At 36.8% G+C, this 25,952-nt stretch overlaps 2 protein-coding genes across 2 annotated transcripts; one reads left to right on the top strand and one right to left on the bottom strand.

Annotated features, from left to right (window-relative positions):
* Nucleotides 1-9: 9 nt before the first annotated feature.
* On the top strand, nucleotides 10-13,615 carry LOC579791 (polypeptide N-acetylgalactosaminyltransferase 1). The gene is made up of 9 exons (XM_030990654.1): nucleotides 10-966; nucleotides 3,427-3,604; nucleotides 5,751-5,917; nucleotides 6,713-6,929; nucleotides 7,709-7,787; nucleotides 8,161-8,373; nucleotides 9,279-9,590; nucleotides 10,455-10,544; nucleotides 13,454-13,615. Exons 1-9 carry the CDS (start codon nucleotides 303-305, stop codon nucleotides 13,613-13,615), a joined length of 2,082 nt encoding a protein of 693 aa, XP_030846514.1. The 5' UTR covers nucleotides 10-302.
* A 2,300-nt stretch (nucleotides 13,616-15,915) lies between these two features.
* On the bottom strand, nucleotides 15,916-22,744 carry LOC115925940 (uncharacterized oxidoreductase MexAM1_META1p0182-like). The gene is made up of 9 exons (XM_030989982.1): nucleotides 22,613-22,744; nucleotides 21,408-21,547; nucleotides 20,221-20,313; nucleotides 19,658-19,796; nucleotides 19,124-19,164; nucleotides 18,452-18,521; nucleotides 18,118-18,154; nucleotides 17,534-17,582; nucleotides 15,916-16,655 (listed from the first exon to the last, which is right to left on the bottom strand). The coding sequence occupies exons 1-9, from the start codon at nucleotides 22,650-22,652 to the stop codon at nucleotides 16,494-16,496; spliced, it is 771 nt and encodes a 256-aa protein (XP_030845842.1). The 5' UTR covers nucleotides 22,653-22,744; the 3' UTR covers nucleotides 15,916-16,493.
* Between the last annotated feature and the right edge of the window lie 3,208 nt (nucleotides 22,745-25,952).

Raw genomic sequence — 25,952 nt, 5'->3', positions numbered from 1 at the left:
GAACAAGGACATAGGCTGTGTGTGCGATGGGTTCGGTTTGGAAGCAATATACGAGACATAGCCTACGCGTCCATCGATCGATTTTGTGAAAAACAGGTGGAGAAACGCACAAATTAATAGGAGATAATAGGGTGTATACGAGGAGATCAGAGAGCAACGTATAGGGCCTATTTACTATATCATAAATATCAAGTACGATTCAACTAATATTGATGCCTGCGACCTTAGAGTTCCTTGCCGATCTCTTAATTAGCTACGAGGGATTGTAGTAAATTGAATTTTATTGAACCAATCAGTAAATCATGATGAAACGTCACGTGCGGAAAGCATTGAAATACTGCATGTTTGCAATATTTATAGTATTCATCTGTACTATTGGTAGAGGAATCTTCCGAAATGACGGCATTGACGCTAGACATGAAGATCTTGATATCGGTTTTGAGCAAGTACTTGAGGTTGTTGAAAGGCAAGATGAGAAGCCGATTAATCGTAGGACCATGCCACGATTCGTGAACGATGCCGCTCGCCAGGCCGCAGAGGAGCAGGAAGTCAAACCCAATGTATTAGATGAACACATGGGTCTTGTACATGAAATGCATGATATAAAACTACACCAGCAAGAAATAGATGATCACTTTGCTGATGGAGAATTCATATTACCCAACAATCCACCAAAGGCTAAAATCTATAAGACAAAGAAAGATGACCTTAAGGATACAAGAAAGTTGGGGGACCATCTTCTAAAGCCGAGGACATCATCATCATCATCAGAGGGTGTTGCTCATAATATCACCAAGGTAAAAGATGGTGTGAAGGAAGACGTACGACAAGAACATCTACCAGACCTTCACAGACCTGCTATCAACAATGTAGCAGCGGATGGTTTACCAAACAAGGAGAATATAATCACAACAGAGGCTCCTCAACTTATCATCATTGATCCTGATAAATTTAAATTTAAGAAAGGTATTTAAACACAAACACGACTGTTTCTAAGATAAAGTCTTCGTGAAATATTTGACAAATATTCTATACCATTACTCAAATAAACATGGTGTTGTTTGTCGTTGTTTATCCGTTTTAAAATGTTATACTGGAATGCTTAGCTCGCTTCGAGGCGTAAAACTCAAAATAGAAATACAACACTAAATAGCCTAGTGAATACATGATGTGAATCGTTTGCGAGATGTGAGCGCATTTTCGTAACATGCCAAAGACCTTTTCAGCAGAATTCGGACACAATATTTTGTGTTCATGATTAAATAAGAGATGCCATTCAGCCTCCCCCCATTAAAGTAAAAAACCAATACCTATCCACACACTAAATGCATTTCAGATAATTGGTATACAGATTGTCATGTCAGTCTGCCTATGAGCATGATGAAAATATAAAGGTCCGTTTACACGACATTGTGAAAACCACTGTGTCAATTATCCAAAAACATAGTCATTAAAACTTATTTATTGATTATAATTTCCTTGATGTAAAGCTGAAAATATTATTTCAACTGGCCATACAAAAGCTGTTCATCATGTTCATAAATACTTCATTCATGTTGGCATGTTTTGGGAGTGTTGATAAATATCTTGACAAATTAAAGGTTTTTCGTAAAATGTTTGATGCCCGGCCCCCACTCAGTGTTATTTAGGGTACGCATATGCTCGTTCCCTCTTTTTGAAAGCACCCCCTATCTGAGGACTGCCAACATTTCCGAATCCCCTTCCGCGGGCTTTTCCTGCCTTGGAGACACCCCCCCCCCCCCCTAAATCAAGAAAAATGCTCAATGTACCCCCCTAAATTCGGAATAATTTCTCAGGATTCCAAAGAGATGAGAGAGAAAAAAGAAAAAACACCCCCTTTTTAAAGAAATCTCCGGGTGAAAAGTCAAATACACCCCTTTTTTTTACAATTCTCGGGCCGGACTTTGTCGCACGAAAAGTACCCCTTTACCGGACATTTTGGTAACACGCATGCGGTCATTCCGACCCCTGAGTGGGGGGGGGGGGGCGGGGTTTGATGATATTCTTTCTAAAAGTGAATTTATATGACCAAGCTGCGTGCCGGTAATGGCTTATAAGTGTTATAAAAATTAATGTATGATTCTTAATTGCTCATCAATGCAAGCAAGTGTAAAAAATCTATAGAGTCTGTAATCGCAACAGGTGTTAACCTTATTGATTGGTTTGTATAGCTTCGAGCTTCATGGCGCACACGGTACACGATCTGTAATACAAACATAACATTGATCACTAACAAAAGAGGATTCTAAGGGAAACTGATATCATTTATTTAATTGCAATTCCTTTCTTTTTCCTCTCTCTCTCTCTCTCTCTCTCTCTCTCTCTCTCTCTTCTTCTTCTTCTTCTTCTTCTTCTTCCTCTTTCTCTGTCTTCCTTGGATTATACCCTCAAACAATCTTTCTCCCTCACCCCCCCCCCTTCTCTCTCTCTCTCTCTCTCTTCCCCTCCCTCTCTCTCTCTCTCTTTCTCGTTCTCTCTCACTCTTATTCGGGTATCCTTCATTCATTGTTAAAACAGAAAATCATAAACATGATAGAATGCAAGAATTCAAAGAACAGTGGTTATATTGATTATAACATCACCACGTACATTGTAATGTTTTACATATCATAAGCCATGCTTGTGAAGCAAGGCCTTTTGACACTGCATGAAACGGTTTCAAAGGAGACATCATATTGTGAAGAAGGCTATTTAGGGATTGCTTTAGGAAGATGATTTATATATTAGACGTTCAGTTGGTAGAGTTACACGTATATGAATAGAGACATGTTACGTGAATAGGCTGTAATATCATTTGTGAAACGCACAGCGTATATCCCTTTAGGCAGTGAATGACGCATACAATGGCTATGTGCAACGTCAAGCCTCATGGCTCAAATTTCAAGAGATTTAATATTTGTATTGTAACGTTTATTGGCTCTGGCTTTGGATAAACCCTCATTTCTGACAATAGTATGTAGTGACAAATGCAGTTGCACTCACTGTTATTTTTTAAAGCAAATACTGTATGGATTATTGAACTTTATTATGAACTACAAGATACACGGCGGGTGAAAAATTACACAAATAACTAAGGGGTTGATTAAAGGGATGGGGCTTATTGCACATAACATGGTTAAATAGATGGTGTTAGCTATATGATGCATCAGAATCCAGAACTGGATCCTAAATGATTTTACCCGAACGTCTGACATGAAAAATATAAGTAATAACATAATTTTGTATGTGAGAAGGGGACACATATTAAAATGTAATTAAACATAAATTGCTACATCAAAGTACTAAAATCGCCTAAACGTGACAGATATCACGCAACGGGGAAATTAAAAAACAACCGATTTATGTGATTTCAAATGAATCGATCAAACTCAAATGGATTTAAAATAATGTTCTACCCCCAAACAGAGCTTCCAGAGAGACTGTTTGATCCTGCTCATCCACTGGGAGAGATGGGTAAACCTGTTATCTTTGAAGGTGACATGAAGACCCATGCTGATGCTCTTTACCATAAGAATGCATTCAATCTCCTAGCTAGCGACATGATAGCATTCAATAGATCATTACCTGATGTGAGACCACAACAGTAAGTTCACATTTCATTTTTAAATTATAATAATAATAATAATAATAATAATAGCCTAATAGTCAACTCCAAATTTTATTAAACCGAAACGGAAATTCTTTTTGCTCAATTGATCGTGAGCCCGGCAGCCACTGAGCAGCGCCAAACGACGTTGCTCTATCCCTTATTGTTGAACGCCAAACAAGGTAGCAACAACTCCCATCTTTTAACGTCTTTTGGTATGACGTGGCCGGGGTTCGAACCCACGACCTCCCGGTTGTGATGCGGACGCTCTACTGACTGAGCCAACACTGAAAGTTAGATTTAGTTGCATTCACACATTTTCTTCTCTCATCCGACTTTGAGAACAGGCCTATAGTGAAATCATAATACACTAATCAGAGAGGCATGTTGATAGACATGAAAACGTGGCAAATAAACGCCTTTTTGAACAACTGTCCTGCGAAATGTGAACTATTATTGGCCAAATATTATTTCATCCACTCCTTTTTAATAATTATTGGTGCTGTTTGCAGACAGGCAATAATACGAGGACAGGTGTTCGCCTTCTCTTCAGTGTGATGGATACTCCACTGCTCATCAATTACATTGGAAGTTACACCCCAATAAACAACACGCACACACCCAACCACTCCCCAACACACACACACCTCTACCCCCTCCCCCCCCCCTACACACACACACACACACACATGGACAGGTGTTCGCCTTCTCTTCAGTGTGATGGATACTCCACTGCTCATCAATTACATTGGAAGTTACACCCCAATAAACAACACGCACACACCCTACCAATCCCCAACACACACACACCTCTACCCCCTCCCCCCCCCCCCCCACACACACACACACACATGGACAGGTGTTCGCCTTCTCTTCAGTGTGATGGATACTTCACCGCTTATCAATTACATTGGAAGTACACTACACCCCCCCCCCCCCCCAACTCCTCCCAGTTGGATATTGATGTGTTTTCAATAAAAACTCATTCACATAACATACCTTAACATTTTCCTTTTTTTTTTTTTTTTTTTTTATATATCTTTAAGTTAATAATAATAATAATACTCAGTACTTTTATAGCGCATAACACATTACAGGATAGCATGTCCCTATGCGCTTCAAATAGAAAGGAAAGAATTACAAGAAAAAGTCATACAAATTACAAAATCCACTTAGAAGCAAAGAAGGACACGTAGTGTTGGACGCTTAGTTCATGGGTGTACACTTTTAACATTGAATAAATACGTTTTAAGAGAAACCTTAAACTTGTTCAAATTATTGTGATTTCTCATGGAATCTGGAAGTGAATTCTTTAAAACTGAGGAGGCGTGTGTAAAAGAACGTTTACCGTACGTTTTTGTCATCCACATTCAGCAAAACTTGAATGGATCATCAAGTGGAAGAACTAGAAAATAGAATGCAAAATGCATTTTAATTTATTATTTAGACAGACATATTTCGTTGAATAGGGCGTCCAGCCATATTGGGGTAGGCCTTCTCCTTCACCCCCCCCCCCCCCCTCCACTCCCTACCACCACCACCACCATTCACCACTACCATACGACTGGAGACTAGCCCCTGGGGGAATAAACACCACCGATTTAAAGCCAGCTGAGCACACAGATGATATGACATTTGTAAATTTCATATTGAATAATTGGACTGCATATTTGCAGGTTCGTCTGGTCGATTCACAATTTTGACGTACGTCTTCATCAGAGAGACGTTTTGTATGAAAAGATATGAAAACTCAGCCTCATGGCTAGAGCAATTAACATAATATATATTATAAATTCCGACGCTGGATATAGAATTACGATAGTAATGCAAATTATATATAAAAGGAATGACATTGCATATAGGTATACACGTTCTTACTTTATAGTTATTACACACAATTATTTGAAAATAATGTTAAATAACTATACCCATCTTCATAAAACCTAACTAAAAGTAAGTAAGTTTCACACAACTTCATAAATTATATTTAGTGAGTAGAAAAGTAGCCTAGTGAAGCTGTGTGGATACGGGTCCTGCTAGGCTCAGAAAATAACGGGATTTCCACGTGTTTTCCGGGAAGTGTTGCGCCGCCTCCTTCCCTATAGATAAATGATTACGCCACTGATTCTTATTTTATCTGTAGATGTAAGTCGCTGGTTTATCCTGAGGTACTACCTACTACCAGTGTCATCATCATTTTTCACAACGAGGCTTTCAGTGCTTTGCTCCGGACAGTGCATAGTGTTATCAACAGGTCACCTAGGCATCTCCTAAAAGAGATCATCCTGGTGGACGATGCCAGTACACAGGGTAAGTCCTATCTGGAGCATTGATAGACCATTTTGAATAGAGGGTGGAGAGGGGGATAAAAACTTCTTCTGGTTGACGATGACATCACACAGGGAAGGTCCTATCTGGGGCATTGATAGACCATTTTGAATTGGAGGGGCAGGGGGCGTATACATCTTCTAGATGAATTCATCTTGATTGATGATGCTAGCACACACAGTACATAATAATTATCTTCATACCATGTACATTGTTAGACTATGTTTAATCGAGGGGTAGGAGTGAGGGTATAGGAGCCCCATTTTTAATAAGGAGCTCATTCTCGTTGATGACAGTGGTACATTGGACGCGGTCCAATCACTAGTTTTTAAAGACCATTCTTAATGGGCTGTCAGTACAAAATGGCTGACATGGAGGGGATGTTCTCATATTTTCGAATATGCTGAATTTACGTTAGAATATCCTCTCTTTTTTTTTCATTTACGAGACAGTTTACCTGCAGAAAATTATGAAAAAATTAGGCGTATTTGTTTTCTTTCTTTAAATTTGATATCTTGATTTTAGATGTAGTTATTTCTCTTAGTGTAGGTCTCAAATTTAATATATATATATAAATTTAAAATAGATATTTTACTCATTGAGTATAACATTGAGTATAACATTATAACGTCGATCTTTGAAGGGTTTGGTAGTAGTGATGTGATGGGTATTCACCTTGCTAATGATGTCTTTAACAATGCTATGAATGCTGCTCATTTATCAACGCTAAACGAACTGAATGTAAAACCTCTATGTATATCTCTTTACCTTGTGCAGAACATTTAAAAGTGAAGCTTGATGATTATATTTCTCGCCATTTTCACTCGTCTGCTCGGGTACGTATTGAACGGTTACCCACTCGTTCAGGGTTGATTAGAGCCCGTATCCATGGTGCTTTGAATGCTATCGGTGATATATTAACCTTTCTGGATTCACATTGTGAAGTCAACGTAGGATGGCTTGAGCCTCTTCTAGCTGTTATCGATAAAGACAGGTTCGTATGAATATTCGTATGGTTCTGTTTTTAGGTATAAATTTCATTTTTTATTGTCCAGTGGAAATTTGCTTTGCTCACAATTTGCATGCGAATTCACTTAACATAATAAACATACAGTCAAAAACTAAATTATTCATACCCTTGTAAATTTAATGTTTTTGAGTTGGTCTAATATTTACTGTCAATATTTGATTTGAAAGTAGAGGTGTGTATGTTTTATTCAAATCATTTGTGTTATCATATACAAACAGGATTGCATTCATAATGTTGTATATATATTATATGCTATTTTGAAATTATTGTCATCTGAGACAAGGTTTCACTAAAATGGCTTTTTTTATGTTATAACAATTGTAAAGTATTGCAATGTAAGTGGTGGTTTCATTCCAATATTTAGTGTAATTTATATCTTTATTCCGGCTTAACTTTCATTTTTGTTTCTTCTTTTTTATGCTAATTCAATCCAATTTAAGGTAAGAGCGAACTTCATTTCATCTTATTCGTTTGTACAAAATGCATTCGCCATAGACGATTCATTTTCTTCACATAAAACACAAGCTCTAGTGTGCGGAATAAAATATTGTCATTTTTGTTGATATCATTGCTTTCATCATTTTCATCATCATCACCCTTTCATCACCATGAACCTTTGAAAGATATTAACATACACAAGTGTTTTTGTGAAGAACGAATCGGGGGATTAATGATTATTCTTCACAATCTTTCATGAGATGTTACTTTATGGTTTTGTATTTCTTATTATCCTTGTGGTTTAGGAGGAATGTTGTTACCCCTACAATAGATGTTATAGATGACAATGACCTAGCATACAAAGGGAGTGACCAACTCCCTCAGGTAATATCTTTTATTCTTACACTGTTAATTGTTATTTCTTTAAAAGAAATAGATTTGGCAAAAATGCAATAAAATATCTTTATATATGATAAAAAATTACACCTGCCTCTTTTTATTCTCTCTCTCTCTCTTTTATGCCTTTTTTATGTCTGTCTCTCTCTGTCTCTCTCTCCATCTATTCCTCTCTCTCTTTCACTCCCTTGTTTCTCTCCCTCGACTACACTCTCACTGAAAAGTTTTCTGAATTAATTTCAGCTCTTAGTTCTCCCTCTCTCAATTATTGTATTGTCCATCTCTATGTTTTCATTCCTTGCCTACACTCCTATCTATGTTCAGTTTTCAAAAATACCTTTTTGTTCTTTTATTTGTCAAGGTCGGCAGTTTTGGTTGGACAATGGCTTTTCGTTGGACCGCGATACAAACCATGGATCTAGAAGAGGCAAAAAGAAACCCAACCTTACCGATCAGATCACCCACTATGGCGGGAGGGCTATTCTCCATAGATAAGGGCTACTTCATGGAATTGGGCATGTATGATCCTGGTTTTCAGATCTGGGGAGCTGAGAATATAGAGCTTTCTTTCAAGGTAAATCTTAGCTTTGCTCACTATCAAAACATTAAGACTGAGGAAAAGGACTAAATACAATGATAAGAAACTGTGAAGAGGTAGAGAAGAAAAAAAAGAGAAAATAAAGAACAACGAAAATACAGAGAGGCAGATACAATCCATGTAACCCTGGAAGCCAACCATCATTTAAACAGAATGTGAAATAATGGTAATGGTGATATTATAGGCCTTATCATAAATAGAAATAACAAAATGATGTATCATAGTGAAGGTTGTACAACTGGCGCCTATTGCTGGAAAGGAGTTAGAAATAAATACGAAAAAATAAGATAAGTTTCAATCAAATATTGATAAGAAAAAAGAAGGGGAAAACATACCTTGAATCCATAGAAGATGTAGAAGTAGTATGAAAAGAGCAAAGGAGAGCTTAAAAAGAATGAAGGTGATACTGACATTTGGTAATTAACGACACTCTTCATGATTATGACAGTGTTCACTAAACGATGGCGTCTAGATAAACAGTATGGACTGAATGCTTGTTCTCGTTCGTTGCGTTACGAAAATAGTTTCTTCGTGTTAATTTAACTGCATTGACGGTTTTGCACTTTTAAGCACTCCGTAAATCAGGAGAATTTCTTTCTACTTACTTGGGTGCATTCCGGGTTGTCAGAAATTAGGGGGAACATTTTTCTGGTAAATTCTTCCCATAATTGTTCCCTCAGAATACAAGTCTCGGATGAACACGAGCAATGGGGGCAGAATATCCTCCAGACAGAATAGTGCATAGATTTATTTAAAGGGGGGGGGGCTTGCGCTTCGGTCTATTTCTAACGCATTAGCTACCTTAGTCTTGGTTTAACCTTAGACCAAGGGACTGTGTTTAAATGAGTACCAAATTAATTTTTTTTTGTTTTTGTTTACAGACGTGGATGTGTGGTGGATCTCTGTATACCATGGCCTGTTCACACGTGGGTCATATCTTCCGCAAGTTTGCACCTTACAGTGGCATGGGCAGTTACTTTCACCGTAACAACAAGCGCCTCATTGAAGTATGGCTAGGTGATGCACGTGCTTTCTACTATAAACTACATCCAGATGTGTTGAGGATAGATGCTGGAGACATTCAAGATCAGATTAATCTTCGTAAGAAGCTGGATTGCAAGTCATTTGACTGGTATCTTGATAATGTATTCCCAGAATCACCCTGGCCGAGGAAGGGAAGCATTTTCGGGTTTGTAAGTAAATCAACTTTCAGGTTCGAATTCATTGAGTATAGTTTAGCTGAATAGACCGGCATGTTGTATGCATACTGTTTAAAGAAAGGTTTGTCTTGACAACATGTAAGCTTACCTTAGGCTTGCCCGACATAGCAACATATAATGTATGCAGACTGGATTCAAAGTATTGTTGTCCATTCAGGTTAATGGGCTACCTCACCACTATTAATCCAAAGATAAGAAACATCCATACATTTGAATTGTGTGTATCTTGATCAAAAGGCTAATACTAGTTTCCATTGTCAGTCTTTTTGTTTTGCACTGGTTTTGTTTTCTTATGTATTGTATTGTTTTTTTTTTGTTTTTTTATAAATTGTATATTTATTTCATTATTTTTATACAGCACTCTCTTGCAAATCAGTTTTATGTACTCAAAAGACTACTCTGTATAAAGAACAAATAACAAATAAATAAATAAATAAATTGAATGCCCTTTCTTTATTTCTACAAGCCATAGAAAGTAATAACATCAATATGTGCAGGTAACGAAGAAATGTTTGAGAAAAGCGTTACTTAAGTCGGGCAACATCATGCCCAGTGGCGTTAGTTCCATCTCCTCACATTCTCGATAACTCTATAACAAGAAAAGTAAAATTCATATCATTTATCAGTTGCCTGCAATTAACTTGTGTGGATTAACTGAAATTTTATACTGCTACCAATTCAAAATATGTCGAATGTGATTATAAATAAGCACAGAAATCTGTTAAGATAGAAATATGTTGCTTTGATAGACCACTGCGCATGTCTTTATATCCCACTTGGTATGTTACTTTCTCAAAGAGATAGGTTGAAGTAAAGCTTATTTTACTTTATTCTCAGATACGGAATCCTGACTTTAACATTTGCCTTGACAAGAGAGCTGATAAGAAGATCACAGGAAGTCCGTGTGGACGATTCAATGAAAAACGGGTAGGTGACCGATTTGCTTCGTAATGACTTCAAAATAAAGAGAGATCTACCCCTTACTCTTTGAGAAGAAAACTTAAGAAAACAAAAACATATGGGGGGATAGCTTGAATATTAGGGTAATCTATCTGTTTAACCCTTCAAATTTTATTAACAATCAGCATTTACTTTGACTTTGAAAAGTTTAGATGATGGTTATCCAAAATAAAGTTGTTTACTATTTTGACAATAATGTTATGTAATGAATGTAATGTAATGATAATAATATTAAACAAAGATAACTATTGTATTAGCACATTATTATTACATCACTGTATTGATACTTCAGCAAAAAAATGAAGATACATTTATCTGCAATTGCGATTACTATAGAGATATCGTGATCTTGTGGATACGTCCTGGGACCAGGGGCGTCGCCAAAGGGGGGTGCAACACCCCCCCCCCCCCGCCTGTCAGGATATTGTCGGTAAAATTGCGCTGCCGTCGGGAAAAAAAGAGAAAAGGGGGAGGGGGAAAAAGAGAGGGAAAAGGATAGAAAAGAAAAAAAGAAAAGGAAAAGAAAGGAAAGAAAGGAAAAGAAAGGAAAGAAAGGAAAAGAAAGGAAAGAAAAGAAAAGAAAGGAAAAAGGGAGAGGAAAGGAAAGAGAAGAGAAAAAAAGAGGGAGGAGAGGAAAGAAAAGAAAAGAGAAAAAAAAAAGGGAAAAAGGATGAAAAAAAGAGAAAAAGGAAACAAGGGAAGGTAAGAGCCTGAGAGAGGGTGGGTGGGAGTAAAAGAGGGGGATTGTTGGGTGGAGCCGTCTCGTCGAGGGAGCAAGAAAGACACGCATAAATATATTGCTATGTCGGGTCAGCTGTGTCGGTATTCTTGCTCGATCCTCGAGTACTATATAAATGCAGGAATTTGAAGTCGATGAGATGTATAATGTCGGTTGGCCGACAAGTTTTTTTCCCCTACTAACTGTGACTTTTATCCGCTGTGACGACATCGAGAGAGACTACAACTATAATACTTGTATTTTCTAAAAGTTTGACTTTCCTATAATATCAGCTAAAGAAATCAGAGGTTTAAAATTTTCGGGTAAACTAGATTCAAACAAGTATTAAGAGTCAAGAACGGTACATCGAATCATCCTTTTTCTATAATATGTTAATGAAACGCCAAAGCTTTCGCACTTCGCGCGGGAGGGGGGAACTTTATTTGGACAAGAATTAAGAGTCGAGAACGGTACGACGAATCGTCTGCTTTATATTAATTTATTGAAACGTCAAAGCTTCCGCGCTTCGCGCGATTGGGGGGGGAACTGAATTCAGACAATTAAGGATTAAGAGTCGAGAATACTACACAGAATCGTCTGCTTTTTCTAATTATTTAAGAAAACGTCAAAGCTTCCGCGCTTCGCGCGATTGGGGGGAACTGAATTCAGACAATTAAGGATTAAGGGTCGAGAATACTACACCGAATCGTCTGCTTTCTATAATAATTTAATGAAACGTCAAAGCTTCCGCGTTTCGCGCGGAAGGGTGGAATCTTCATTCAGATAAGGAATAAGAGACGAGAAAAGTACAACGAATCGTCTGCTTTCTCTCATAATTTAATGAAACGTCAAAGCTTCCGCGCTTCGCACGATTGGGGGAAACTGAATTCATACAAGGGTTTAGAGTCGAGAACAGTACAACGAATCGCCTTCATTGTCTAATAATTTAATGAAACGTCTAAGGAGGAAACTTCATTCAGACAAGGATTAAGAGTCGCGAACGGTAAGACGAATCATCTTCTTTCTCTAATAGTTTAATAAAACGTCAAAACTTCCGCGCTTCGCACGGGAGCGGTAAACTAAATTCAGACAGGGATTAAGAGTCGAGACCAGTAGAACAGATCGTCTGCTTTTTCTAATAATTTAAGGAAACGTCATAGCTTCCGCGCTTCGCGCGATAGGGGGAAACTGAATTCAGACAATTAAGGATTAAGAGTCGAGAATACTACACCGAATCGTCTGCTTTCTATAATAATGTAATGAAACGTCAAAGCTTCCGCGCTTCGCGCGATTGGTGGATCTGAATTCATTCAAGGGTTTAGAGTCGAGAGCAGTACAACGAATCGTCTTCGTTGTTTAATAATTTAATGAAATGTCTAAGCTTCGGCGCTTCGCGCGGATGGGGTAACTGCGGCAATACATTTGCCACTCTGTACTCATGAAATGGGTATCCGGTGTGAAATAATTCATCAAATGCCAGAACGTCTTATCAGGGTAGCTCGGCTAATACCAATGTAGGTCTAATATTAATAGTACAGCGCAAGCGCTATATAAATGTTGTGATTATAACTATATGATTATTATTATCATTAATATTATTATTATTAGTAGTAGTAGTAGTAGTAGTAGTAGTAGTAGTAGTAGTAGTAGTAGTAGTAGTAGTAATATTAGTAGTAGTAGTAGTAGTATTAATAGTAGGAGTAGTAGTGGTAGTAGTAGTAGTAGTAGTAGTAGTAGTAGTAGTAGTAGTAGTAGTAGTGGTGGTGGTGGTAGTAGTAGTAGTAGTAGTAGTAGTAGTAGTAGTAGTAGTAATAGTAGGAGTAGTAGGAGGAGTGGTGGTGGTGGTGGTGATAGTAGTAGTCGTAGTAGTAGTAAGTAGTAGTAGTAGTAGTAGTAGTAGTAGTAGTAGTGGTGGTGGTGGTGGTGGTGGTAGTAGTAGTAGTAGAAATATAGTAGTAGTAGTAGTATTGTTAATCTTCCTATTTTATTTTACTACAACTATACTGCTACTATAATTCACCTTCTCACGTTAATATTTGAGTAACCTGATTCGCAGAAATGTTCAAGTTCTGAGTACATTAGTGTTTGATTTCCTCTTTTTAAATCAAGCTCCTTGCAATTTGAAATAGATTTACATATTCTTTAAATTCTCTCATAGCTGTGGGAGTACACCAGCCTCAATGAGCTGAAGCAAGAGTTAGATTGCATTGATTACACTGGAGAAGGAGCAGAATTATCCACATATCACTGTCACAAGGGCAAAGGAAATCAGCTATGGACATGGAACAATTCGGTAATGTGTCTAAAGATTTACAATTGAATCAATGAAGTAATTAATTCAAGGAACATATTCATTTGGGCTGTGTCTCACGAAACCGTCATAAGTAGGCGAAGTTTAGCGACATCCTATAAACGCGTGTTAAACTTAATATACGCGTTTGAAAGGGATGTCGGCAAACTTGTACTTATGACGGTTGCGTGAGACGCAGCTCTGGTCACCAATTAATTAAAAAAAATTACTTACAGCTTCATAATCGAATTACAAAGCAAACTAGACAACTTAAATGTTGCCCACAATGTTGAAATGAATTATTCTTTACCACTTTTCAAGAAATAATTGTGACGATATGATTTATTCTTGATATATAAAGTTAATATCTTCTCAGAACTTTATTGATATATATATATATCTGTAAAGCGCTTTGAGAGGGCCTTCGGTCCTGGAAAGCGCTATATAAGAACTAGCTATTATTATTATTATTATTATTGATCAGACTCAATGGCCATAGGCAGACAAATTGATCTTAAACAAAACAAGGAAATAATACAAAATGGTTTGCAGAAACAATCTACACTCACGATAATGATCTCAAAAAGCCTAAAGGATTACTTCGGAGTCTTGTACATATCAATATTGTTATGATTTTTACCGTTGTTCTATCATTATTACTTTACAGACAAAGCAAATACGTCACGGTTATCATAATGCATGCCTTGGAATACAGTTTACAGACAAGGGTTCTACGAGGATAGAGATGACGTCATGTTTAGAATCAAATCCTAATCAACGATGGGAAATGCCTCCTAGATTTGACCCAGAATCGTGGAGGTAAACCACTCAAAATAGGTGAACATGCAAGCAAGGTTCGAGAAGATTTTTTCTTTTGTTATGGGGGTGGGGCGCTTTGGGGTTTTAAGTCTTATGGGTTAATAGATTCCATTCAATACGAACGTTGCTTTCATTCATTATAAACAAGACAACTGGGGAGGGTATTGAGCACCCCAGGCACCCCCACCCCAACCTCCTTTTCTAGACTACCGCTTCTGTGCTGAAATTTACCTGCCTCATGTGTCCTAAATTAATCTATGATCTAACTTGTTAAAAGCGTACTAAATACTCGAGCCGTGCATATTGACAAGTTCAAAAACGTAATCGGTGAATTACATCTAAGTCTTTTGTGTTATTTGGGATGGATTCTTAGAGCGTTTCAGAAATGTATTTATTTCATCTTGTTTATTTGCTTAATATTTCGATCCATGTTTTATTTCTTAAAAAGAAAACAAAAATACAGAAAATGAAAAAGTTAAGAGGCTAAACAGGAGGCCATCCAAATGAAACATGAAGATCGTGATGTGCTGTTATGAATCGAAATATTCACAAAGGTTGCCAAATACGTTATTCATTTTAAATTAAAACTCCAACAATGTTAGAGAAAATGTAATTCGGAAATGCAGCTACAGTATAATACATTTTCTGTGCTCTGATCTTTAATATACAATATCTCAAATCTATTATATATTTTAACAAATTTATATTTGAAAGTCCTAGATAACCTAATTATGTGCTGCGCCTAGAAACAAAGTATTATGCGCATTATAAATGTGAGCTATTATTATTATTTGATATCATTGTAATGTACATTATAATTGTATCCAATACGATTGACATTGTCCGAAAGTTTTAAACATAGAGAAACTTGCAATATTCTATGTGCAATATATTTTGTTCTCCTGTTGAGGAATAACTCCATTGTTTAGAAATGAAATGTGATGTTTTTTTTATATTGATTGTAAATTGTCATGTAATTCAGCTGAGACTGCGAAATGATAATAATAAAAACAAACTGAGCTGAACTGAAACTGAAGTATTGTAACATCGTGGGCTGTGGGTATTGATGGGGTTGGCCGGGAGAATTTGCTGCTGATTTCTTCCCTCTCATAATAGATTCATAGAGTAACTTTACGACATTGTATTCACATTCTGTATTATACGATAACAAGTTTACGGAGTAAAAATCTGCTCTATATTTTTTGGTCATCTGTTTCGCCAAAAGTGCGGCATTCTCTTTTCCAGTGTAATGTGTATTCGAATAATCTGTGAAGCGACTCCTTTGTGTTAGGTCTGGTTATCATCTTTGTTGAAGCCTATTAACTCGTCATTGCATGCAAGATAATGCTTCCTCTCAACTTCAAATACATCCACTCTGAACCATCCATCTCCCATGATGCTACCTACACTTGGTGATAGAGCCTTGCTGCTCCAAAACTGTGGAATATCCTACCCATATTTCTTCGGAACTAGCAATATCTCAATACTTTCAAAAATATTTCAAAACTCACTTCTTTTGTTAACAATTTAATTGTAAAGCGCATTTGAACATGACTATATGGCGGTAAATACGCTATTTATATACATTATCGTTACTATCATTATTATTATAGTAGTAGTAGCTATAGTAGTCATTATCATTATCATTATCATAACAACTATTTTTATTAATAAAATGTTATCCATAATGATGCCAACAGTCAATTCATATACGATCTAACCTGTTTAGTGGCCACCTCTGTCATATCGTTTTCTTCCTTAAAATGTATTTGAGATCCTCTCTAGAAAGGCCACGTGTGTACAATTGCCATTTTTTATGTTTCCAATTGTCAGCCATTACAGCGGGTTTCACTGTATTTGTCTACGTAAATGTATTTCTTGGAATTAAGCCAATTTCATAGAACCAAAGACACTTTAATAATCATAATCATAACCATATCTGCCTTTGCCTTTGAGGTTGTTTCTATTTAGCATATTTATATTTTGTTTCGCTCTGTTTTGTTTCTTTTTTTGAAATGATAATCCTATTCATATCATGACTCTATTTCAGTACATTATTTGAATTTGAAATAGACTGAGAACATTATTTCTAGAAGGGCAGCCCAGCGATATGAAGACCGTTATCGACACAGATAATCTCGCCTGTAATAAAGCTACTCTCGTCTGATGCGAGAAAAGTGATGGTTTTGAGCACGTCATCGACGGTAGGAGGAGACTGGTTGAGTGGGGCTTTACGAGGTTCCTGGTACGGCTGATGAAAAAAAGATTAAAAACGAAACAAATAAAAACAATCGATTTTGTATTAAACCATAAATGGATCTAATCAACGTCTGCAGTGAGCCAGAAAAACACTGTTTGGATGAGGCCTTACTGGCTCCCATACAGCAGAGTAACTGATAACTAAGAGCACGAGAAAATAAAAATCCCTAATTTGGCAATGAAATCTAATTAGTCACCATGGTTATTTATTTGTTTGCCTTAGCGGGTTCATATAGGAGTTTAACTCATCCTAGCTGGGGCAGTATTAATGCGTTTGTGTATCGTCATTAAAAAGAGGACTGACAAACGTTTTCAAAATATTGTATATCACTCTTTATACTGCTGGATCGAATAGACTACAATGATTGTCTTCAGTATGTTAAACTGCTTTCAACATACCAACAATCCTTGGACTTTTTTAATTGTGTTTTGACTCTTCCATTCTTTATTTAGTAGTTTACACAGATATAGTTATATACGAGTTTGTACTCTGAAGCTTCTTTTTTTTCTTCGTATTTATATAGAGACTATCGGTCAGTTTTACTGAAATAAAACCCAGTTATGTGAATTGGGAAGAATTATATAATGACATTGTCCTCTTTTTTTTCTTTTTTTGTGTGTGTTGTCTAACTTATCGTTTGTGTTTTTTCTGCAACTACACACAAATACAATGTGATTCATACATGAAATATCCCCGGGGTGCTATAGTTATTGGAACTGCAAGGTGGTGCATAAAACAGTTACCTATTGTCATCTTGTGTGACGGTGAAACCTAAAATTCTATAAATAAAATGTATATCTCTATTCCCTACAAGTTGTTAACCCCATAAGCTATTAACACAGCAGTTATCAAGATATTACGATTCTTACCTTAGCAGGAGGAGGGTCCAAAAGACTTTCAAATACATCCACTGACGGACTGGATGAAAATGAATGAACGTACAAAAGATTTTCCGTCAATAATCAACTAACACGTAGACAGTTCTTTTAATTAAATTCATTTAATATAACGCTGGTAACAATGCAATTTCCTACTAGTAGTTCCAAGTAATGTATAAATCTTCATGCAAGCTATCTACAACAACAATATAAGGTTAGCGACAAAATATATTAAACAATAAATTTCAAGTTACACTAACCTTTTATTTCATGACTTTGATTTCGTATAATTCCCTCTGCCATATGCACATTTTTGAAAGATGGATTATAACTGGTAGAAAGAAATGGGAATTACTTGAGAAAAAAACTGCCCCCCCCCCTAATCTCGTCTCTCTCTCTCTCTCTCTCTTGCTCTCTTCTCTCTCTCTCTCTCTCTCTCTCTCTCTCTCTCTCTCAGTCTCACTCTACCATTTTGTTTCTCCCTCTATTATCCATTATTTTATTAATTGCAATCTCCTAAATTGATTGGTCATCGTAGCAAGTATATTGCACAGAATGATAACAATACTACTTACCTTACAGCATTGACGCGTATTCCCTTAGGAGCAAGCTCTATATTAATATGTGATAATAATAGATGAATTAATATGACAATGTTGAATCACGTTTTTAACGCAAGTTTGAAAACCGATCTTTGGCGGAACGTACTGAATAAATATTATAGATTAAAGAAAGTTGATGAAAGAAAGTTTGTCATTTGAAATTTGAAGATATTGAATAAATCATTAATCTAATTTTTAAAAAAATCACAAGTGAAAAAAAAATTTATTTCGTTGAAAGCAAACTATCATCCAAATCTATTTTTAATCACAATGCATTATTTTACTAAATAGTTTGTTTGTTCTTTACCTATGGCTGTACACTGCGTGAAGTAGTTAATTGAAGACATGGCCATACCGAATGCGAGTAGACTGGGCGACTGTTGGATAGAAATGAATTAATTTGGAAGTTAAAGATGAAATCATGAAATGCAATGCACTTTGTTTTGCAATCCATCCCCAGCTGTCACATCTGTATGAGATGTAGTTGCGATTGATTCAATTTAATCGCACTTAAAATTAGTCGTAGCTGTGTGATAGGAGTTAATTGCACTCGACTCAGGTGAGGTTAATAGGTACCTGGCAGGAATTTATTCCTTGAAATGCTGGAGTGCTGGAATGCAGCTAGGCTATAGCCTGGGTAATTATTAGTGCGCCTCGGAATAGAACTATTTTCTAGATAGACGGCGCTATAGAAATTCCTATTATTAATTAGGATATAATCAATTTCAAGTTGTATCCATTACCCATGCAGAACTCCCTCCCTCCCTCCCTCTCCAACCTTCTCCCCATCCCCCTCCTCGACCATACATCCCCTCCCTCTCTCTCTCTCTCTCACTCACTCTTTCCCTATCACTTTCTTTTTCTCCCTCCTCCCTTTCTCCTTTCCCCTCCGTATTCTTCTCTCTCTCTCTCTCTCTCTCTCTCTCTCTTTCTCTCTACTTTTTTTTTAGGTATGTCATGTTTCATTCTTCTTTCTTACCGTTCGATGTGCACAACTGCATGAAATATTGATGACCACTCCTGTAATAAAATAAAAATATATTAAAAGAATGATTCAGGTAGCCTACTTTGAAGCCTCAGGAAACGCCATGAATCAGTAACAGATCAAGGTTGTTGTGTTTTAGATAAAAGTGAGGAGGTGCACCCGGCGATCGAGCTACACTTTTATTTATGTCTTACTTCCTGACAATCGTACAAAGAGAAGTGATAACGATGAAAGTAATTGTGATGATGACGAGGAAGAGCGTGATAAGGAGGAGGGGAAGAGGAGGAGGAGGAGGAAGAGGAGGAGGAGGAGGAAGAGGAGGGGAAGAGGAGGAACGAACAGAGGGATGATAGTGGTGAGAATGATAATATTGATTTCGTGATGATGATGATGACGACTACAATGAATATATTATATTGACCATGATAATAAGGACGATAGGTACGGAATCGTTAATAATCCAGAGACAAAAAATAAGGCAACAATGGCTATACACTGGCACACTTCAATTTAGAAAGCAATGTTTACCGCGAGTATTCTCCAAGTACGATGTTGCCGCTTTCGTTGCCATGGCAGTTGTAAGTGTATTGACTTGCATGGCATCATTGATCGCTGAGGGCGTCAGCTCAGACAATCGTCCGTACGATATTGCTCCTTCACAGTTAACCTGAAATTGAGGATTAATATTGTAGGTGCAATTGAGAGAGAGAGAGAGAGAGAGAGAGAGAGAGAGAGAGAGAGAGAGAGAGAGAGAGTAGGAAGAGAGGATGTGTGGCAAGTGGAAGAGGAAGATTTGGATTCAAGAGAGTGATATCCACAAATTATCTCTTTAAAAAAAATCTTTCTTTCATAATATAAGTATTTAGACTGACATTACTATACACTAATATACTTATATATATTTATGGGTGTAAGTGTATATATTTTATACTTCACTTCATGACAATCCACTTTACTTGCAGAATGGTTACTTTCACGCTATAGTCTCGATCGCATCCCATAATAATCTCGACTCATTCGTATTGCCCATGTTATTGGTTCAAATGGCTAACTCTATCGATGAAATCTAAGTACCAAACATGTAAACTTACCAATACGTGCAATGGTCCTAACTGGCCAGAAATCCTAGAAAATATATTCTCAAAATCAGATTCTTGATTTAGATCACACCGGACTGCCAAGACCTGGATCAAAATGGGGGAAAATCTTTATTTGTTCATCAATATAATTGGCCTTAATACGTTGTAAACAACATTGCCGTATATACTGATTGCGATATAGACTTATGCATCCGGGAAGCGGGGCAGCGCATATTTTTTTTACACAACTGTTTAGCAATTTTGGCGAAAAAATTCCAAGAAGTGCTCTGGTGAAAGAGTCTAAGTCGTCAGCAAGCACGTACACTCAGGGAAGGGAAAATGATAGAAAGGGGAAAACAAGGATAGTGGAGAGGATATGGAGAAGGAAAAACAAGAGAAATACATAAGGAAAGAGAAGAGGATAAGTCAAAGGAAGAACGTAGAAATACATAATTGAAGAGCTGTAGAGGATCATAAATCTAGACTAAGGAAAAACAGGGAAATTAATATAAAGAAGGAGAAAGGGAATCTATCAGATTAAAACAAAGAAATAGATGACGAAGGAGAAAAGGATAGATTGAAGGAGAAACAAAGAAATACATAAAACAAAAGAGAAGAGGTTAGAATAAAGTAGAACAAAAGAAATACATAATGAAGGAGAACTGGGGGATATAGATTGAAGGAAAAACAAAGAAATATATAACTAAGGAGAAAAGGGATATATTGAAGGGAAAAAAAGAAATATATGACAAAAGAGAAGAGGATAGATTAAAGGAGAACACAGAAATACATAATGAAAGAGAAGAGGAATGTACGTGCATACGTACATGTACAGCTCCAGCAATCCAACAAAACTGCTAAGGGTAATGCTAGACTCTGTCTCTAGTCGTTTGCACAGTATATTTGACTGAAGTGGCTAAACAGTTGTGTAAAAAAATATGCGCATCCGGGAAAATGGTTTACAGTTCCACAATATTTACTATAAATATAGCCCCTCTTGATAAGGTGTAAACATTTTTTTTCCTGTATGCTTTCGCCATATTTTAATTGTTTTAATATTATTTTGGGGGTATATAATTATTTCCAAGTTAGATCATTTCTGAGAACTAAACCATAAAGAACCCCTTCATTTGTTATGATTTTTTTTCTCGACATGCTGAATATTGATTTTAGATCCCGTAGTATTCTCTATAACATACCTGTTTTGAAATAAGTCCTTTACTGATACAGTCTCTGGCAATGTCATCAAGCTTCGATTGATTCTTTCCTACTAAAGCAAGGGAACATCCAAGAGATGCAAAGTGAACGGCCACCTCTTTACCTAGTCTGCCCTCTACGCCTGAAACGAGAGAAAGGGAAAAGATTTTCAAAAACGAAACATGACAAAAGGGAACACTTTTGCAACTCCCCAATTTTATTTACCCCTCTTTTTCACATCTCCGAACCTTTTCAAGATGGGTTGTCAGTTTTAGAAACATTGAAATGCATCCTAACTAATCCTGTTTTCTCCTTCCCCCGGTACTTAAGCACCTAACTAACTTTGCAACATTGCTTTAAATAAAACTACAACAATTGTTATTGTCGTTATATACTGTATTATTAAGAGTTATAAATATCGGTCTCCAAATTTTTGCATTTTATGCACGATCTCCCTTTTTTCATATTCGGTCTGCCTGTCTGTCTGTCCTTATATATGTATTTCGGTTCTCCCTTCCCTCCCCTCCCCTCCCCCTCCCCTCCCCCTCCCCCATCCGCCTCCTTACCTTCCCTTCCCTTCCCTTCTCTCTCTCTCTCTCTCTCTCTCCCTCTCTCCCTCTCTTCCTTTTGATTTGAGAGGGATAAGGGCCATTCCTCCCCGTAATGGTACAGGTGTATGTCTACACTGGTATTGTTCTTTATAAACATGTCGTCAGCGTGTCGATGATGATTTTTTTTTTTTTGTATTTGTTTAATTTATTTGTTAACCTGTAAATTCATGTTTTAAATGTTTCAAAGAAGAAAAAAGAATCACCTCATGCTCAGTCCCTATCCACAACAGGCTTTGCTTTCACGCCCCAGCCACTAAACACACAAAAATATATTTCAAAGGAAAAACAAAATGGGATATGTATTTCATTTTACATTTCTTTTTTATTAAGAATGTGTCGATGATAATGGTCGATGATAACGACTTGCAATGTAACATGTTCTATTTATTTGCATAATATCAGGAATGCTCGGGAAAAGCGAATTATTTAGAATTTGAGACTTACTAGTAGTCACCAAGCAGGTACAACAAAGTGAAAATAATTTTCATTCGGTGTTGCTCTAGCCATGTCAAACTAGAAACAATAAATTTCACAAACTGATGACATAAGAGTTCAATAATACCTAAGTCTGAAACTAATGAATCAAAATGTCTTACCTATGATGGCGGCGGTTTTCCCTTGCAATTTAAAATCCATGTTCCTTCAGAATAAAAGAGTTACCATAATAATGCAGTCGAAACCTGTATAGACCTATATACCAGTAGTTGCTAATAATGTATCGGTATTTTATCTGCCTGCATTCTTTCACTATGTAGCAAAAAGATTCTACCAGCATATTTTATAAAAATTCCCTGTGCCAATATCAGGGCGGTTATTTATTTTTTTTGGCGGGGGGGGGGGGGGGGGCGGGGGTAGAAGACAATTATTGACTAAAACCAAATTTGAGAACGAACCGGGAAGCAATTGCAATAATACTAGAAGGCTTTCGTTGATTAGCTTGTTTCTGCATTCAAATTTGTGTCCATTTTTTAAAAACTATTTGATAAATCATTAGGAACGCTTGATAAACAGGTGACCTGCACTTGTAAAGAGAAGACAGGAGCAGAATAGACGTCCTCGCAAAGGCCTGCAGCAACAATATTATACGGGTATACCTGCAACTTCATGCGTGCAGGAACAGAGAGCCGAAATGTTTAGATAATTATAAAGCAAGAGTCCGCGATACAATGTATGTGTCTTCTTACTACTTATATTTCCCACTGATGCCTACAAATTGTGCCCTTTTGCAGTCATCTAAATTGCTACATCTATTTTTTTTTTAAATCAGAGCAGGTTTGTGTAGTAACAGGAACCTTTTTGTACCACCACAATGAAAGGCAATGCAGCCTGGAGGGTGCAGGTGGCACAATGACAACAATGCCATAAGACCGAATTGTACCCCTTTCAGAAATCGTACTTGTCTTCATAAGTTTCAACATCCCTTCTTTAGGCCAAGGTAATAAATAGCTCTTTTTTAAATAATATAAAAAAACAGACTTTTTATGAGTTTTCAAACTTAAAAATAAACTTGAGTTCTGGTAAAAAAAGAAAATTAATTCTCACAGAATCAAACGAAACTTACACTAAATGTTCAAGATTACAAATAAATGTCATCTGCCAAATTTTGGTAGAAAATGTATGCTGGCTGAGTAATGAGCATATAAACAGATAAGGAAATCAAGGTTAGTAGCCCCGACACGTTTTGTGTAGTCTCGTATACATCTTTCTATGTACAGTGGTTGTTACTTTACCAAGACTGGGCCAAATTTATTATGATTTTGATGACTCCAGAACCTTGCAGTACTCACCAATACTTACATGCTACATGATCAACCTTTTCTGATCCATTCCACACCTTTTCTCTCACAATGCAATCGCATACCAAAACTTAACTTTATCTTTAAAGCAACTGCACTTATATAAAATGCCATTCAATTAAAAAAGATTGAGACACATCATTACTCTACATGCTATATGACAATATGTTGTTATCACCCCTCATCTCCCCCAAACATTTCTAACAAAGACTTTACCCAAAGGCGGCTGAGAGCATTTTTTTCAAACTTTCATTAATGAGATTCTGCTTAAAACCCAATCATGATCGGTTATTTCATCTAATAATCAGAACTAATCGGTCTTAATGTAACCTCAACAAAATCTTTTACAATTGTGTTGGCTCCCCTGGCATGCTCGCAATTGAATAATCAGACCATCATACACAACAACAACATATGATGATGAAGCAGTATTTTGGACCACGTCAAGTTAAAATTCTGAAAATCATCCCCTATAATCTAACAATGTAACAATGTTATCAAATTGTAATTATTCGTTTTTTTTTGTTTTTTTTTTGGTCTCGAAATTTGAAAATTTGACATTTTTCTTCGTTGGGGGGGGGGGGGGGGGTAAGGTCACCTGTTTTAGGTTAGCCGTGGGCATTTTTTTTTTCCAAAGGGGGGGGGGGTTTAGGTTTTTTTAGGGGGGTTTTCACACATAAAAATACAAAAGGGGGGGTTTGAACCCCCAACCCCCCCCCCCCCCCCCCCCTGCGTACGCCCCTGATTAGACATCTATAAGCAAAAAATACAATCATGGGTAACCGCATTTTTAACAAATCTTTTTTTATTTACATTATTTGTCCTCATTTTACTCGCCACAAAATGACGTCATGCAATGAGAATGTCAGTACTTTTTATTAACAAAATCAACAATTGATTCATGATATCTCCACTCACTTACAGAACGCTCTTCTTATTGGTTCAAAGCGCGCATACTTTTAGCATAATATTGATTTTGTGCAATGCTCTTCTTATTTGTTCAAAACGCGCATACTTCTAGCATAATATTGATTTTGTGAGATCCAACATATCATTAGGCCAACTTGAGAGAGAGAAAACAGGCAGAGAAAGGGGCATTGTGATTTAAAGGTGATACGTTGAAATATTCGCATTTGACATTATCGCTTTACATCCTATTCGTGATCGGTGCTGCCAGTGAATTATTGTTTTGCATTAAATTTCTTATCTTCTCTGCCTATGGTATCCGTATATATCAGAGCAATGGGTATTCACTTTCCTAACTCGCTTCGTGAGATTCGTCATTGCGTTTGCCGAATAGCATTTCTTCTTCTGGTAACAAGGACTCTACTTATCGATGCAGAATGCAATGACGGTAAGCTGACTTCATTTGTTTTTACTTATCTATTCTATGAGACTTTGAGAAGTTCATCATTACCTTTCCCACAGGGATAATGGCCCGAATTCACAAAGGAGGTTTACATTTAATCCATGGTTTAAACCTTCATTTACATAACCCATGGTTTAAACCTTCATTTACATAACCCATGCGCATAATATTGGACCTCTTGACTGTAGGCGGTGTCACACAGAAAAATCCCTTGAAAAATCCTTTCAAGGGAGAATTTTTTTGCTTAGGTACTATGTCCCTTTTGAAGCCAACCTCAAATGCTGTAGAACTTTGCAGGAATTATGAATATGTCAGGTATGTCCTATCTGTGAAATTTAAACTTTAGCAGTGTCCTCATATTCAAATTATGCAAGGAAACCCGTTTACTTGCTAGACTTCACTGTCAGACATTATTGAGTGACTGACTGGCTTTTCTTCTTCTTTGGTAATAACATACATGAAAAGAGTTGTAAAGGGTACATGAGCATTTGTCTACATCAATAACCCACTTCTTGTGATGGCCAAGATTAAACTGATTGAATCTTTGCGCAGCATACAATGTATGACCATTCGGTACAATTGTCTGAAAATCAAGAATATTACTTTTGGGCTCTATAGTCCTAAAGTCAATTTGACAACTAATAGTCGTTATTTTCCCACTTGAAGACATTTACAAGCCCCACCTTTTTAGGGAAGTTCTAAATTAGTATTATCTTTCAAATGCAGTTGGAATTTAACCTTTTCATTTTTTTGGCCTGCAAATGGGACATA

This window comes from Strongylocentrotus purpuratus, unplaced genomic scaffold (genome assembly GCF_000002235.5).
Source record: "Strongylocentrotus purpuratus isolate Spur 01 unplaced genomic scaffold, Spur_5.0 spur5_scaffold_19, whole genome shotgun sequence".
NCBI lineage: Eukaryota > Metazoa > Echinodermata > Echinoidea > Camarodonta > Strongylocentrotidae > Strongylocentrotus > Strongylocentrotus purpuratus.
This window is presented reverse-complemented; position numbering and strand designations above follow the sequence as displayed.